General features: G+C 42.1%; 1 protein-coding gene across 1 annotated transcript; it reads left to right on the forward strand.

Annotated features, from left to right (window-relative positions):
• Positions 1-738: 738 nt before the first annotated feature.
• On the forward strand, positions 739-15,369 carry LOC104035922 (p53 apoptosis effector related to PMP-22). The gene is made up of 3 exons (XM_009489355.2): positions 739-949; positions 14,751-14,894; positions 15,155-15,369. Exons 1-3 carry the CDS (start codon positions 739-741, stop codon positions 15,367-15,369), a joined length of 570 nt encoding a protein of 189 aa, XP_009487630.1.
• Positions 15,370-16,681: the final 1,312 nt, after the last annotated feature.

Genomic DNA, 16,681 nt, shown 5'->3' on the forward strand with positions numbered 1-16,681 from the left:
GGTCAAATCAAAGCTCAGTTTTTGTTCTCCCACTAAGGCTATACCCAGACTATACTATGTTTTTAATGGTAACCTTGTTGTTTATTTTCCCCTCCAGCTATGTCCCAAAAGGGGGAGGGAGGCCAGTCACACGTTCTTTATTGCCTTAGCTTTATGGCAGCTAGAGGAATTTTTTTTTTTTTTAAATTGTAAAAAATAAGGTGTCATTTTATTTTTAAATGAAGTCCAAGAAAAGCAGCTTTCAGCCTCCAGGTGGGAAGTTTCAGAAGCAACCACTCTCTAATGCAAATAGTTCCCTGGCTTGTCTCCTGTACTAGCCTGCCATAATGCAAATCCCTTAGGAGGTAGAAAGGTGTAAACACAGCTGTGAGATGCTCCTGCTGGTGGGGAGTGGCAGGAAGGAAAGTGTTAAATGCCGAGGGTAAACAGCACCCGATTTGTTACCTAGTCAGCCGGGCAGAGAGGATCCCACAGATAAAGCCAGCCTCGAAGCTTCTCCCCAGCTCAACTGGTTATTGCTCAGCCGCAGCTCTTACTCATCCGAATCTAGGTGGAGCTCCCTCCCTCCCTGACGTGTGTCTCCTGATTAAAAAGCTTTTCTGAAACATCTGCACACGCGTTTGCAGGTGCCGGCACTCACTTTCCAGGAGCTTTGCAGAAGCACCCTTTGCTTCGTCTTGCCGAGTCTGCGGCAGAGACGGCCACCCTCGTCCCGCCAGCCTCCCCCTGCCCAGGAAGATGGTGAAGTACGGCCTTGACTACACACGGTGCAGATGGATCCTACCCCTGCTCCTGGGCATAGGCGTCATCTTTGGTATCATTGCGCTGGCGGGCAGGGGCTGGCTGGAGTCGCAGACCTTGCCCTATGTGCACCGAGCGTCGTTATGGGAGAGCTGCAGGAAGGCTCAGCCTGGTGGGGAATGGACCTGCGAGTCCCTCATGGGTTACGGTAAGCCGCCTGCAAGGGTGGTGGGGAGCAGTCTCTGAAGCAGTGGGTCACGTCTCTGAGCTCATCTTCCTTCAGCTCTCCTAACCGTATCGCCTAATATCTAACATTTATATACGAAGTTATGGGCATAGGGACTGTCACTGAAATACATCAAGGCTTTTGGCTAACAGGATGAAGAAGAAAAATGCCCTCACCCTTGTGCAGAAAGAAATCTGGTTGCTTTTGATGGTGGGCTGCACAGTACAAAAAAGCCACACATGGTAATGTACCAGTGCAGAAAATGTAAGGTTTTCTTCCTCTCTTAGAAGAAGCTAGTAACCTCTTCTCACTAGTCACGGCTTTCCAAAACTTAACAGCTACTGCTGATCAAATGTCCAAACGGCAAGTTGCGTGGGTAAGCCTGGCATTAGTGTGATAAGCCAGTCCTGAGTGCCAGCAAGAAATGGGGAGGTAAAAATGTAAGATGCTAGGAAGATATTTCCAGGGAGTGTCAGGCTGCAGAATGCTGCCCTGGAACTACTCTGGTAGGTGGGTCGTGTGAAAGAGTCTCCTTGTGATTATGAAAGAAAGCTTTAAAAGATGAAAGGATTTCTTGTTTGTACTGAGTTTTGGTTAAGTATGCTATTAAACATGTTGACCCAGGTGCAACCTTCAGCTTGAAAAGATGTAAACCACTGAGTCTGGGAGAATAGGCCAAGAGAAGGATCACTCTAGATGTACCCTGTTTCTTTTTTTTTTCTCCTCCCCCCCCCCCCCCCCCTATATCTGCTATTGGCTGCAATCTGAAACAAGTTATTGTGAGTGATGGGCTGTTATCCTGAGCCAGGAGGAAAATTCAAGCGTTCTTACAATTTATGCTAATTCAAATTAAAAGGAAGAGCATTTTCTCTAAGGCTCAGAATCTCAGCTGCTCTTGTTGAAAATGAGTGTAAAAACACATGCAGAAGCAATCTCAGGGATCATTTATTACACCTTTTCAAAATTGTTCCTGAAAGTTTATCATTTACGGTCAAACTCTATCTTCTGTGCACAAAATTTGGCTGTAACAAGTTAATTGTAGCAGGCCTCTGTGAGTGTAGGGCTCCAGGACCAGACTGGCTCCCTTCAGCATTGCGCCTGGTTCTGCCCTCAGAGCTCCTGTGTCAGCTGTGTGGCTGGGAATAGATGAAGCCAGTTTGCTGCCTCTGGTACATGGCGCTGGAGAGCAGGAGAGAGACCATGATGCTTAGCAAAGGGCTTCTCAGTCCTGAGTTTCCATGAAAAGTGAGCCCTCCTCCTGATCTCCAGGTTAGGCACTATGTGTGTCATTAATGCCAGCTTTAACTGGACAGAAAATATTTAGAAGTTTCACCTTGCTTCTCTTGATAGTACCAGAGAAGTTTCACCTTGCTTCCAGGTCCTACATGGTTGTTTGGCATTTCACTTCCTTCCTTATCCTGCCTCACTCTTACATGCTTAAATTCTGCAGTTGTATGCACAGTTTCCAACTGGACAGCATCTGCAGACAAACCAGGGAGGTTATCCTCTATGTGGACTATTCTGCAATGTCTGGGGTTGCCATGAATTGCATCCACAAGTCCAGCACTTCTAACATGGAAATGTTGGACTTAGTACACACATGCAGAATATTCTCCAGCACATACGTTGGAGAGTCAGCTGATGCTTCTGAAAGCATTAGAAATGCTGTTCATGTGCTGCATGACTGCATTATGCTCTCAATGGGCATGCATCTATCATTTGACCTCTTCAAGCTTACTAGATACCCAGAAAACCTAAGCAAATGCTCAAAATCCTCCTGGACAAAATTTCCAGGTGGAAAAGGAAGATACGTCTGGGACAATGGAGTCATCTAGCCAATGGGAGAGTATGTAAAGCCTGTATGTAAAAAATGTGTGCATAGGCCAAGTGACAGTGGATTACACTGCCAGGCTTCTCCCTCTGCAAGATTATGCCATTACAATGTAGATCTTGGCCATTGCAGGGGTGGGTTACCCCTGACCCATAAAAGAGCTGTATATCTGACCACTAAGGATGCAAACTTATGTCACTGTCCTGACCCTTTCCAGCCCCTTCCTTCAGACACCTCTCCAGAGGAGGGATGTGTTCAGATCCAATCCTGTCCTCCGGTTTTCCTATCATTCTGTCCTTGCTCAGTCAGTGTGCAGTGGGACTTTTCTTCTGGGGCTCCTGCCTTGCCCCATGCAGGGTGCAGGTGCCTAATGCTGGTCTTGGATTCCACCCAAAAGACCAGGCCATGAGTCAGCATCTCACTTGTGAGCATCCAGGTCTTGTGTTGAACCTGATTCTATCTGCCTCAGTGCCAAAACACAGGGTTTTAATGATTCTGGGATTACATTTATCCACACTGCTCCAGGAAGGTCATAGAAAACAAGCATTCAGCATCATGTTCTGTGGGATGTTTAACTTTGTATTGTGCCAAGCTAAACACAGTGCTGGATAAACAAAGTGTAATTACATGCCTTCCCGAGCACAGAGACAAAGGATGTGATGTAAACAGAAAGGACAGAAGTGTTTTACATCTTTCCTGCGATTAACTCTCTCTTTCCCCCCTCTATTCCACAGTTCCCATCTCCTTTCCTCTGGGCTTTACTCTCAGCTTCCTTGCCTAACCTGCCACAGGCTGGGTAGGTTCTGAAATTTGGTCTTCCTGTGGGTTTGGTTTCACTGCCATATGTGATACGCATGTGTACACAAGCAGATGCCAGCAGATATTCTCAACGTGACTTGGAGAGTGTAGCTATCTTAATCCACTACAGACATCTTCATCCTATCATAATTAGGTATAATTGTAATGTTCTTGCAAGTTGTTCAATATAATGTGCAAGTTCAAATCAAATTCTCCAGCTGCAATGTTTGTAATTCCCCTTGAATCTCTGCTGTTTGGCTTAACATACGTATATACACAGACAGAAGACAAAAAGCCAACATTGTTGAGGTCAGTCAGTTTGGAAAGGAAGAAGGTTGAATGTTTCATTGGTTGCACCAGTGGAGTTTGCGGTCTCTGAGTAGTTGCTTAAGCTAACAGAATTCAAAACCTCACAGGGAAGACAAGGTGTCTGTACAATCTTTTTTTTTTTGCAAAGCCAGAGGAGTACCTCCACCAGTGTATTTATCTTCTGTGAAAGCATCTACACAGTTTAGGTCTTTTGCAAAGTTTATGAACTCTGTGGAAAGTGAGAATATGAAGAGTTTATACACTGTTATCTTGTCCAAGAGTTCAGATTTTCTGCTTTAACCTTATGACACTCATCGAGACTTTATCAGAAGTCTTTTGCTTTTCAAGCATATTTATCTCAAATAAATAAGAAAAAGTATCTTGTGCATTAGGACACTTACTAGAAACGAATGGAGTTTAGGATGAGGGATTGAGAGATGCAAACTGTAGCTCTGCAATGTTCTGGCACTTGGAACAAATAAAGATCTCAAGCTTATAACATGCTTGAACCTTTACAAATACAGAGACGAAGACTTTTTGGACAAATAATGAGCGCAATGTGGAATGTATCTGTCTGAGACATGGCTGAGCTTGCAAAGAAAGTGCAGAGGTTAAATCCCTTCATGAAGCTGGTGCAGCACTCCTTTGTTTTTCTTGATTTTTGGCCATATAACCTCTCTTGAACAAGGTGTGTCTCGCAGACCTGAGACACTTTTTCAGTGTGTAATTTATTCCACTGCAGGCTTTGAAGATGTTTAAACATGTGTGCTTTTGGTTGGGAGAAAATAACTGATTTGATTTTATTGGTCCCAATGTGATGCACAATAAGATGAAAAACTCATGGCCACACTTGTCCCACCTTATGTTCCACCTGGCCCTGCAGATCTTCCATGTACAGATGCTGCCATCAAAATAACTGCAAGCTTAAGGCCCTAAATTTAGGTTGAAGTGGTTGGCTCATTTGCATGGCGCAAATAGAGATCTTGGGGAAAGAACCAGGAAAAGGCATTTCCACATAACAATTGGAATCCAGTTCTTCAGTTATTTTCACATCATAGTATTCAATGACAGCCTTTTCCTAAGATGTGTGGAGGGTTTAGTGGCTGTGGAGATTAGTGGAGGGATGAATGATTTTACCATCTGGAAAACACACCTTCCTGCATCTTGTCTTCCAGGCAAGTAATGGGCAACTATGTTCTAGCTCATTTCAGTTTTATTTTGTTCCATGAATATTAATGCTATACTACAAGATAGGATGGCTAGTATAGTATGATTATAATGGACAAAAAATTACTTCAAATATGGCAGCAGATGAGTATGTCTACAGGACAAGTGAAAGAAGGGAATGTTGCAAAAGTAAATATCCTCTTGAGGAAAGAAATATTCTGCTTTAGTCTCATAAGAACCCCACTGCGGAGTAGATATTCTTCCCTGTTTTGCCTATATCAGGCTCTTGGGTCCAGAGAATCTTTTGCTATGATGAAGCACCATTTATTATTCTGGAGGAATAACAAAATAGAAATCACTTACTAAAAATCCCCAGCTAATGATATAACAGCAAGGTACACAGTGTGGTCCGGAGCAGTCTCTGAGCAGCAAAGGACGTGTCTTGGTACTACACCTACCACTGGCCTTGCACTGCTGGCCCCACAGCTTTCCCTCTAGAAAACGAACGTCTCCTGCAGACCAGTGACTCATTGCACCCGGGGCACAGGACAGACCAGACACCACGTTTCCCCGTTGCCACGCTGCCTACGTAAAACTGTTTTGCCTTCCCCCACCTTCCCATCACATCTGACAGCCAGCACCTAGTCCCAGGCGTGGGGAAGCGCTCACTTGCCTCAAGCTGAAGCAAGCGCCCTGAGCAGAGAGACACTGGGATACTTCCAGAGGGACAGACTGGGAGACAGCCCCTCTAAGCAGGGCCTGGGAGGAGAATTAGGCTGTCCCGGTGGCTCTTTGGCATCTGAGGGCGTCTGCACGTAAGAATAGAAATGAAGCAAAGAAGTAACTGTGCTTTTGAAGCATGGACCAGCTCAAGTCACGGGGCCTTCATTGCAGACTTTCCCTGAAGTCAAAGTTCAGCAACTAAAGGCTTTCAGAATTTGGTAAAATTCAAGCAGATTTGGAAAAGCATCCTTGCAGCTTGGAAACAAAGGCTGGTGAGGTTTCTGACCAGTCCAAGAAAGCCCATGGGAGAACCCACGATGGAGCCCAGCTCTATCCTCTCTGCATTGCCTGGATTACAGGGCAAACCTTGACTCCTTTGACACAGGGTGAAATGAAAACGAAAGCATGTTGCTGTTCCTGCTGCATCGTAGCATGAAACAGTTATATTTATATAAGGTGATTGCCTGTAGTTTTAATGACAATGTATAGAGAAGCACATAATTTCTGAAGTCATCAGTCTCCTAAAAGTGTAGTGTTACCGGGGACTAACCAGTGAGAAATAAGATTACAAGATTAGTTACTTAATAGTGTAGAATATTCAATCATTATTCAAAACTCAGAATACTAGAAAATACAGGCTCAATTAAATGTGTATAGCAATTAAAATATCACAACAACAGTCTATTTAAGGAACTCTCATGCAAGAAAGAAAGAACAAATTTGATTTTTCCCCAGCTTGTAGGAGACACTCCATTGTTACTGAAGAGGTATAAGGAAGGGAATGAAGCCCAGAGCATTTAATTACCACGGCAATTTTCATTCCTCATCTGCAATCACTAACATACTTTCCCTTGTAATTTTAGGGTTTGTCCTTTTATATGTTTAGTGGCAAATTCATTTAATCAGACTCTTTTCTAAATAATAGTTATGCTCTTCAGCAATTAAGTCTACAGAGAGCAATTGCAGATGACATTCCACTGTTTATTATCAAAACTTCCTTTAATAATTAAAGTTAAATTGGGTGGAAAAATAGCAATCATGTGAAGGGTTCTCATCTCCCCATCAGGAGGTATGAACTGTTGGTGTTGAGGACTTTGTGAAGATCCTCAACACTGCGTCGTCAGGACCTTAAGTCCTTGAAAGGATACCATTCACTCACGTGCACACAGGAGGCATCTCTGCTGAAAGTGTGTGGAAACTTGTGGCTAAACTCTCATTTCTCTTCACCTCATCTCTTCCTCTAGCTTATTGAGGTAATCTGATACAGCAGGGCTATAATAACCTCTCCATAGTCTGAGTGGTGATAAGGGCTGCAAGATGGATTCTGAATTCCACTGTAGGGTTAAACAGTCAAATTACTTAAGCAGGGAAGGAGTTATGCAGGAAAAGAAACAAAACTCTCAAAACACTGTTTTTTTCACATTTCCATATCACTTCTTACTGGCAGCTTGCATTGTTCTGAGCAACCTTGAACACGTAATGAGTATTGTAAGACATGTTTCTTCTCTGTCAAGTACCATTACAAAATCTCTCATCAGTCAAAAATTCCCAGGAACTCAAGGTAGTTTGTGGAGTGACATAGTAGCCTATGTCCCAGAGGTTTCTGGCTTCCTTCTACTGGTACTAGATAACACTTCAGATCACACACAGTCCTGCTGAAGTACTAATCTGCAACTGAATACATCTAATGCCACCTACTATGTTGAATATGCACACTGTGCCCAAATCAGGCCCCAAATGTAGGAAATCTCTGTGCAGTTCATTAACAACCCCAGCAGCAACAAGCAGCAAGTGATGAAGACTTTCAGGATGCACTGTAAAAGCTATTTAATTCCCAAGAAGAGTAAAAAGAGCTTATGATGTTTTTTATGAGCACAAAGTACCATTTCTGCTTATATGTTGGGGTTTTTCTTTTGCAAATGATAAAATTTTGCTTCTAACAGAAAATTCAATCCAGATCCACAGCTGCTCTCTATCAGACAGAAGCTCCATAGTGCAAAAGGCAACTTTAAGCAAGGTTTCAGAACAAAGTTTCCCCACAGCATGAAAACTGCAGATCAAGAGTGAGAACAATACTTGGTGCATATGGAAATGAGATGTAAATCCAGTGTTCTTCAGCCTCAAATGACGCTGGGAATATAAAACTTAAAAAGAGCCTTTTGGAAAGGCTCCACTGCTGTTTCGATTAAAACTCCTAGTTCATAGCCTGTGTTATCATGGAAATTGATTCTGTTTAATTCACATTAAATATTTTAACCCACCTTTGACTCAGGGGTAGTTAGGGAGCAGGTACATCTTGCTACTCTGGTTAACTGAGCTTATGTATAAGTGCTGATTAATCAATACCTTACCTGTTTTATTTACCAGACCCTCCCAACCCCCATATACACATCCAAGTGTAAGTAATCCTGCTTTAATTTAAAATAAATAGGAAAAATAGGACGAAAAAATGTTATAGCATTAAAGTGTGTAAGACTGAGCTTTAATCCCAAGATGTTCTCAATGCATGCAACTGCTTCTGAAGATAATGTGAGATAGGGGTACTCCCTGACTCTCTCATGAGCAAACCTCTAATTTTGAGGCACTGTGCGCACATTATTTTTAATAGCTAACTTACTCCCTTGGTGCTCCCTTTGATGATGGCTCTACGCCCTCTGCCACTTCTGCCTCCCTAGTGCTAAGTAAGCATCAGGGAGCAGCCCTCATTAATACAAGATTTGCAGAAGCCAGCTTCTAAGTCAAGCTTGTACTTGCCTGGGTTTATGATGAGATGAATTTGAACCACTCCCTCAAGATGTAACTGCTCCTCCCCTCAAATTCAAGTCAGAATAGCTTCTAAATTGAATTGTTACCTCAGTGAGAGAAGAGGTTTGCAGAAGTACGTAAAGCCTTGGATAAAGGCTTTGCCTGCGTATGTTTGAGTGAAGTCAGTGATGGGAAATTAACAGGTTTTTGCTTTAAAGGAGTTAAAGTCCAATAAGCCAAACTGAGCTATCACTAGCGCTAAAGCTATGTTCAAGACGCTGCTTTCTGCTAATATATGTGTGTTTTACTGATAGATGGCCTATGCATAAAGGTTCTTTTCCTTACTGTTGTCGTTTAAAATCATTATTACATATTACATATGTCCTGAAGTCCTAATCCTTTCTCATCTATATGGGACCTGCTACTAATCACCGAGAAACTTCTGCAATGACATTACCTTAGTGTGAACCTAAATAGGTCATTCTCTGCATTCTAAGCAGTGGCCAGCTAAAAGCTTGTTCCTGCTCACATAAAAATGGCTTGCATGTTATGAGATAACTCATTGTTATTACATGAGAAGTCCATATTAACTGCCAATGAATTCTAAAGAAGTAATGCTAGGGGAAAAAGAATGGAGTTACCAAAAAGGATGCCAAACAGAAAGACCAAAATTTTTGTATTCCACTCCAAATGATATAAATTCACACAAAAAACCCCAAAGAAAAACATCCAGTTTTGAGTCCCCATGGGAAAGATATTCACAGAATGCAGTTTTAAGAATGATCCAGATGCAATGAAGATAGAAGCTCAGTGAATAATATACATCCAATCATGCCTTTGATATTTTTTCCTCATTTTATTCTGTTCGTAAATTATCCATGACTAACATATGACTTTCTTCATTTGTATAGCCTTCCTTTGAAATTATTTTCAGCCCATAACTTTCAGTCTGCACATACTATTTATTCATAAGAAACTGCTTTTAATAGTTTCTGATTTATCTTGGCTGTATACAAACACATGCACACTGGTATTTCAATGCCAGCTCATGTGATCAGCAAACACTTGCAGAGATTTCAATGTTCACTCATTTTCAAAAAGAGCACAGAAATTTCCCGTAATTGGCATGTTACAGAGTCACGACTTCCAGAAGACAGGATTTTGCACTGTTCAGTGTTTCACAGATAACACGGCGAATCCAGAGGCCTGGCTGACAGCAGCTTGCATATACACCAACAGCTCGTAACACTTCAGCTGATAAATTGAGATGTGGGTTAATGAGTTTGATGGGCCATCTTAAGATTCAAGCTAAGGAGAACACATGTTCTGCTGCAAACATGCACATCTTCACATGGAAACTTTTTTGAGGAGAACAAACCAAAATGAAATGGATAAAACCTGGCCAAAGTAGTTCCTTTTCAAAGTGAAGCATATGCTCTGCAGAGTTCACCACACCCTGATGAAGAACGCCAGGTTGAGAAACCTAAGTGAGTTCAGCTTTGTTTCCAAAATAATGCTCTTTTCCTTTAATCAGAGAGACGTAAAACAGGTTGAGCTCTGCAAACTCAGCCTAAAAACATTCTCATTATGTACAACACAGAGATGAATCACCACCACAGCAGATTAGTTCTTGTAAGAATTGCTTTGCAAGACTGGAGCTAGAACTGCAGGGTTTGTGTTTCTTTCCCTTGGTGGTATGAAGGATAACAGAGCAAAATAATAGTCTGTTACATTTTCTTTCCCCCCTCCTCCCTGGTTCTTTTGAATTAAAACTATCCTTTCTAAAATTGCTGCACAATTCACTGCAGTGGCTGAGGTGTTAAAACGATCAGTCAGCAAGAACCTGTAGATAATTGTTGGTGTCTGTGAGCTGGCAATAAACATTTGTTTTTCTTTCCAGTGCTAGTTGTGTATTTAGCTTCAAGCCAGGAGGAAAATTTGGAGAAGTATGTGCTTATTGATTAGACCAGGAGAAGTACTTCTGAACTCTCTGGGCCTGCTTTCAGAAAATGTCACCCGAAGAGAGAGACTCAGTAGTTCATGTGGTTTGGGGGTACCAGATCAATAAAAACATGAGAACTTCACTGTGAATGTTTTCCTGTGTTTTGAACCACATACACCAGAAACACAGAAATTTGTATTTGTCATGGGGGAAGTAGACTTCACATGCTGTTTTCAAGTCACAACACCTATTTTTTGACACCCTTTGGAGCATGAAACACAGCAGGCTAAGGAAAGACTAGATCTGGTGGTTCAAAGTTTTGGCTCAGCTTACTGCTGAGCAAGGAAGTTTATTTCCTTATGTGTGAAGCACAGACAGTGTTTACACTTCTGCAAACTGGAAAATACATGAGGAGGTAAAATCAGGAAGGCAGGAAACTGGAGACACTTTTAGTCCTGGGTCTCTAATGAAGTCCATCAGCTTCCCCATGGCTGCAGTCAGCCATAGGACATTCAGAACATATTTAGATGGTGCAATATAAGACATAGTCATGCTGCCTCTAAACTGAGTTAGCTTTAATAGCAGAGTAATAAAGCTGCATTATTATTGTATACTGTCTCAGCTAATTATCTTGCTCATAAGCTACAGTGAGCTCTGTACTGGTATGGGTGGGCTCTTTCTGGTTTCTAAATTAGCTCAGGGGTCTTCTCACACAGCAGGGAGTTTTAGAAGGCAGGCACTTATTTTCATTTTCCGACAGTCACATATTACTGCGTTCACTGTGGGTAATCTGGACTCTCACAAATCATTGCTGTTGACTTACAAAACACTGTAAATAGAAGTGCTGTCCTTGCTCTGCTTGAAATAGGCATGAAAACATGGGTTCCTTTTGCCTGTTTGGGGTTGCAAGATCTTGTGTTAAGACAAAAATGCTCAGAAAACGGCCAGCTAGAAGTTTTCAAGAGCAGACAGTGTAGCTTCCTATGAACCCTTTCATAGTGTTCATTGGCATTCTTTCAGCTGATAGAGGAGCTGAAAATGGGAGAAATAGGACTGGCACACAAGTGTTACAGGATCCTGCTGGTATTCAAGGACACTCTTGCATAAACACACATTTCTTTTCTAACAAGCACATTTTAACTCTTAAAGAGCCAAAACATCACTGCCATTTTTGAGGGCTGAGAAAACAGATCTCACAAATTGCTGAATATTTTCACATTCTCAGCTTGATGTCCTGCAACCCGCTGCTCCATTTCTATTTTTGATTTGACAACAGGTGGACTAGATCCTTTCAGCTTTCAACTGCCCTCTCTCTCGAGTCAAGTGTCCTTTGAGTTGGTGTTGCACTTGTGATGATTCTTTGGCCTGGAGTTCGCATTTCTAAGAAAAAGCTTTGCAGTTAGAATGATTTATTTATGCTTTTGCTTTACATGACAGCAAAAAAACCCCACAGCACTGGAAGATAAGAAAATGTTTGGGACCAGATTAGCCACTCATTTGTCAGTGTTTTCTGACCAATTTAATTCTTCCAGTTCTGGCATTTTTAAGGAATTGTAAGTCTTACTTCTATTGGTAAAGACACAAAGCTACTCTAGTGCTTCTGGCTGGCATAAGGAAAAAGAAACATCTCAGATACAGAAACAGTTGCAATTATTCCTACACAAACCTTTTACTACCTTTTACCCTAAAAAGGTAAGGTGATTGCACACTGTGGTCTTAGTCTACTGCTAACTGCTACTTTTTGTAAAGGACAGATGAAGTCAGCATACCGTTCTTCAAGAAAACCCTGTAGTGCCTTTTCCATGCAATCCTATTGCCTTACTTGAAGCTGCGTATTGGTTTTCTTGCAACGTTAAATTTTTTCTCTTTTGTAGAAGTGAGAGTCACAAATTTGGCTGTTAGGTGATTAGGCAATGCCTCCTAAAGATGTAAGCATCCTGCAACAAGCATGTCTCTTCTTGCCATATAGCCAATGCCCAGTGGGCTGGGCGTGTACGCAATCTGCTTTCATACAGTCACAGCATTTGTAACACTACTTCAGGAAAAACACCTGGGCGAGCCTGGCAGAGGAGGGAGACGGTGGCATTGGCAAGGTGCCACCGCACATAGCTGTGGCCACCAGGCACCCGCCGAGCCCCCAGCCCAGGCAATGCTCCCACCCTGGGGCTTGGTGCTCTGCCATCAGCTGCTCTTGGGAAGCAAGGCTGAGCTTTGGCAGGCTATCTGCTGCCCACAGCAGTGGTGGTGGCAGCGGGTGAGATGAAACTGCCAGGTCTCATGGTGCCTCAGCACTTCCTGGGCAGGCAGCCATGCTCTGAGTCTGCTCTGGGAAAGGTCAATCCTTTGCCCAGCAGTTTTGCACCTAACCACAGCCACTTGTGCACCTAACAAAAAACATCACCTCTAGATGTCCTTGTCATTTCAGCCTTCTGCCAGAAGTTACAACTCTGGTATGCAAAAGCAGTGAGGTCACTGCTGCTGAGCAACTTCTCTTATGGTCAGGTGCCCCTTTTTTTGCTGTTTTAGAGGGGTGGCAGACAGGCTGGGAGCAGGACCATCCTTAACAGGGTAAATTGAGCTGTAGCAGTACAAGAAATTCCTCTTCCTGGCTGTTTCCTTTGATACTCTGCCTGAAGTGCTGCCCTCCCACCTGCACCTCCAGACTGCATACTCTACCTCTGAGCCTCCTGTAAACTCCCTAAGAGTTTGGGATAAAATTCTGGGCTAGAAAACGAGATGTAGGCACATCTTTGCTGTCCCCTTCAGGCAGCTACCTGTTTACAGGAAAAACAATACAGTTGAAAAGCCCTATAAGCAGACAGAAACTTTTTGGCATAAGGAAGAAAAAGGACACGACATAAACCTGAAAATATAGTGCAATAGGTAGAATGCAGCAGGGATGATAAAGCAGGGGGGGATGGTGAAAAGCAAACAAAAAGGGAAACTGGTTTTGATAGGCTGATGGGAAGAAAAGTGGAGCCGGAAAATCCTGATCCATTTTTCTAGTCTAATAGCAGAGGTGGTGTGGGGCCTGGGGGAAGAGAGGTTGAGCACCAAGGTGTCGCTCACCAGGGACAGGACGGTGGCTTTCATGCCTACCCGACAATGGCCGGGGGAAGGTAGGACACTTTGCATTTCATTACTTGCATGCTCGAAGCAAACAAATTGGCAGGTTACTCGGTATCAAAAATCTTAACTTACTCAGTTCCAGGGGGAACTTTTACTGAAGAGCATGCACTACATTTAAGTTGAGATGTAATTATCGTCAGGGTTGTTAGGGCTGTGATAATTTTTCGCTACTGCTGCTGTATAGATTTGGTTAGAAGCTGACACCTTACAGATGCATAGTGTAGGTGAGGAGGTGAAGTCAGTAGATGCCCAGCAGACTTTAACTCCCTGCTCCATCTACATAAACAATTTAAAAATCATGAAAGTGGGCTTTTTACATTCAGAAAAGGAGACACTTTGATCTCTTTGAGCAGTAGTTGCCCCTCAAGACTTAAAATCTTGAATAAATAATTTTTTTTTTCAGTTGTTAATGCCAACACAATATGCTTTGCTCTGACATGTTATAACATAAAGTTATATAATTTGAAAATGAAAGTTTTAATATCCTGAACAAGCTTTTCAAAGTGAAATGGTTCTGACTTTGGATCAAAACAGAGGTCAAATTTCCCTACAAAAGAAATTCCAAATCTTTAGCGCCATTTAGGACATCGAGCTAAACAAAGGCTGAAAAGGCAGAAACCACTGGATTTTGACATTTATGGACTATTGCCATACCTTTACATTTGCATGCCAGAGTGGTAGTGCTTGTGTAAACACTTTTTTTTAAAAGGAAGAATTTCATTCATTTCAGGGACAGTCTAATTCTCCTTCTCCATGCAAAATGCTGCTGGTTTTATGACATCTGTTGAGGTAATGACATTTGTTATTGAAGGAGAGTGTCCATTCTTACATCTTTACAGTCATGTTTATCTTGATTCCTAATTGTTAAATCTAAAGAGGAAGCTTGCATGCAAGCCCCATTGCATTCTGTGTGAGAGGCCAAAGCCAGCATTTTTATGCATTCTGCACTCAGTGAATGATTTCTTGTGGAACTACAATGTTCACCTATGAGAGGAGAGAAAGCTCCCGTGCTTTGCTTCTTGGGAGCTGACCTTCTTGGGAGCTGACCTTGTTTAAAATTAGCTTTTCATTATAAACCGGGGGAAAACACTGCAAGGGTTTTTTTTTTCCTTTCTAATGTATCTTCCTTCTGATTTCAGCTTGGGGAAGAGCTGCTGCTGCCACATACCTGGTTGGCTTTATACTTCTAGTCATCTGTTTTGCTCTGGCCATCATAGCATTTGCCATTGACACACTACGGTTCAACTTCATACGTGGGATTGGAGGCTTGCTTTTTGTCGCTGGTAAGGCAGTATATGAAGTCAAGTTTAGCTTGTGCAGGTATATCCTTACTAGAACTGGTATTTCCCTCAGCTGATTGTATTCCCAAGTCTTAGCCTGTGTGCACTTGAGCTCTCTATGAAAAATAATGTAAAGTCTGTCACGGCAGTGGATTGATTTTCAAATCCTCCAAAATACGAGTACTTTAGCTACAGGTATTATGGAGGCAGGCAACGTGATGAGTGTTAGCTTAAACATTTTTTGTTTTCTCCTGTTTCTTCAGCTGTGTTCTCCATCATGGGCCTGGTCATTTATCCAGTAAAGTTCTCGACTGAAATCGAAATGACGGGAATCAATATGTTCAGCTGGGCCTACGGCTTCGGCTGGACCACTGCCATTATGGAAATATGCTTGGGATTCTTCTTCTGCTGCCTTCCTAACTATGAAGATCAGATCTTGGGTAATGTGAAGCCCACGTATTTTTACTCTTCCCCATAAGCATCAGGAAAAATGTGTTTGTATTCCAGAGATATCTGACTGACCAGTTATGTTTTCCAGAATATCATCATTGGATGTTAGTAGAAAAGGCTGGAAACTTTTCAAATGCATGTAGAAAAATGGTACTGGCATTCTGCAATAAAGTTATATCTACTCTATTTTGGACCTCCATATCTGATGTGGGTTGGTTAGATTAAACATTAAAAAAATCTTGTATTTCCTCATTCATTCCCACGAGAGGGGTGTATGTGGATTCCATTGCATCTTAAATGCATTCATATTTCTAATTAAATTCAGAAAAGCTTTTTAAACTGCCAATAAACAAAACAATATATATCATCTTTCTGAAGGAAAGCAGCTCACAAAAATCCCATTTTGTATGTATCATCTTTAACCTGAAGATTTTGCACATTTTTCAATAGCCCAAATACCTTTATCCACTGACTGCCAAAGTAGTAAATTGGTCAACCAGCACTTCATAGCTTTGCTTCCATTTTTAATTCATTCACTTAAGCCATAGGGACAGGGCAAAAACAGGATGAGAGAAAGACCCCTACCAAAGCCAACATCTTGGCTTTTACCCATCCATGTGAAATGTATTTATTTCTAAATATTTGTAACAGTAAGCAAGGACCATCAGTAAACCCTTAAAAATCATGGCATGCAATTGCTGGGGCCAGCACAGAGCAGACAGAGGCAGAGGGGATTTCAAGCCACCCCTGCAACCTACAGACCTGGTTTGAAGAGGCTCCAGGTGTGGCTTTCTTCACAGGCATCTGCCTCTTTTATCCACTGTATTAAAATCTATGGCTTTAAAAAGCTCTGTTACACTGGTCCAGCTCTGTTATACAGCTTAGAAGGGTCAGGAAGGACTTAAGCAGAGGTGTGATTCCCCTACGCACCAGGCATTGAGCTGGAGCAGTGTTGAGTGTAGGTATCAAACATTTGTTTAAAGGCCCCTTTTTCATTGGTTTGTTGTTCGTAAGTATTTTAAAAGTGCAAAGTGTATGCTGATGTACATAACTGTAAACTGCATAAATACCCCTCACCTCTCATACTAAGGCTCTCATAGAGAAAATCACATCATAAAACACCTTCCAGTATCTTATACTCCACAGTGCTACAAGCCTCGATAAACTGCAAGCAATGAAGTATACTCAAGGCTCTGCTGGTTTCTGCCTTGTTAATCCTAACTTTATAATGTTCCATTTCTTCTCTTAAGTGAAAAAATGGATAATTTTGATATGTGGGAAAAGTAGTCTCATTGAAATCCTTAGCTACAGAGGATTATTAACTTGTAACACATCTGCAA

This window comes from Pelecanus crispus, chromosome 3 (genome assembly GCF_030463565.1).
Source record: "Pelecanus crispus isolate bPelCri1 chromosome 3, bPelCri1.pri, whole genome shotgun sequence".
Lineage (NCBI taxonomy): Eukaryota > Metazoa > Chordata > Aves > Pelecaniformes > Pelecanidae > Pelecanus > Pelecanus crispus.

What these genes read in the sequence shown, in the direction of transcription:
- LOC104035922 (XM_009489355.2), top strand. Translation starts at nt 739, where the DNA reads ATGGTGAAGTACGGCCTTGACTACACACGGTGCAGATGGATCCTACCC. An exon ending in CGAGTCCCTCATGGGTTACG is followed by an intron (nt 950 to 14,750) that starts GTAAGCCGCCTG and finishes TTCTGATTTCAG; the next exon opens with CTTGGGGAAGAGCTGCTGCT. An exon ending in AGGCTTGCTTTTTGTCGCTG is followed by an intron (nt 14,895 to 15,154) that starts GTAAGGCAGTAT and finishes CTGTTTCTTCAG; the next exon opens with CTGTGTTCTCCATCATGGGC.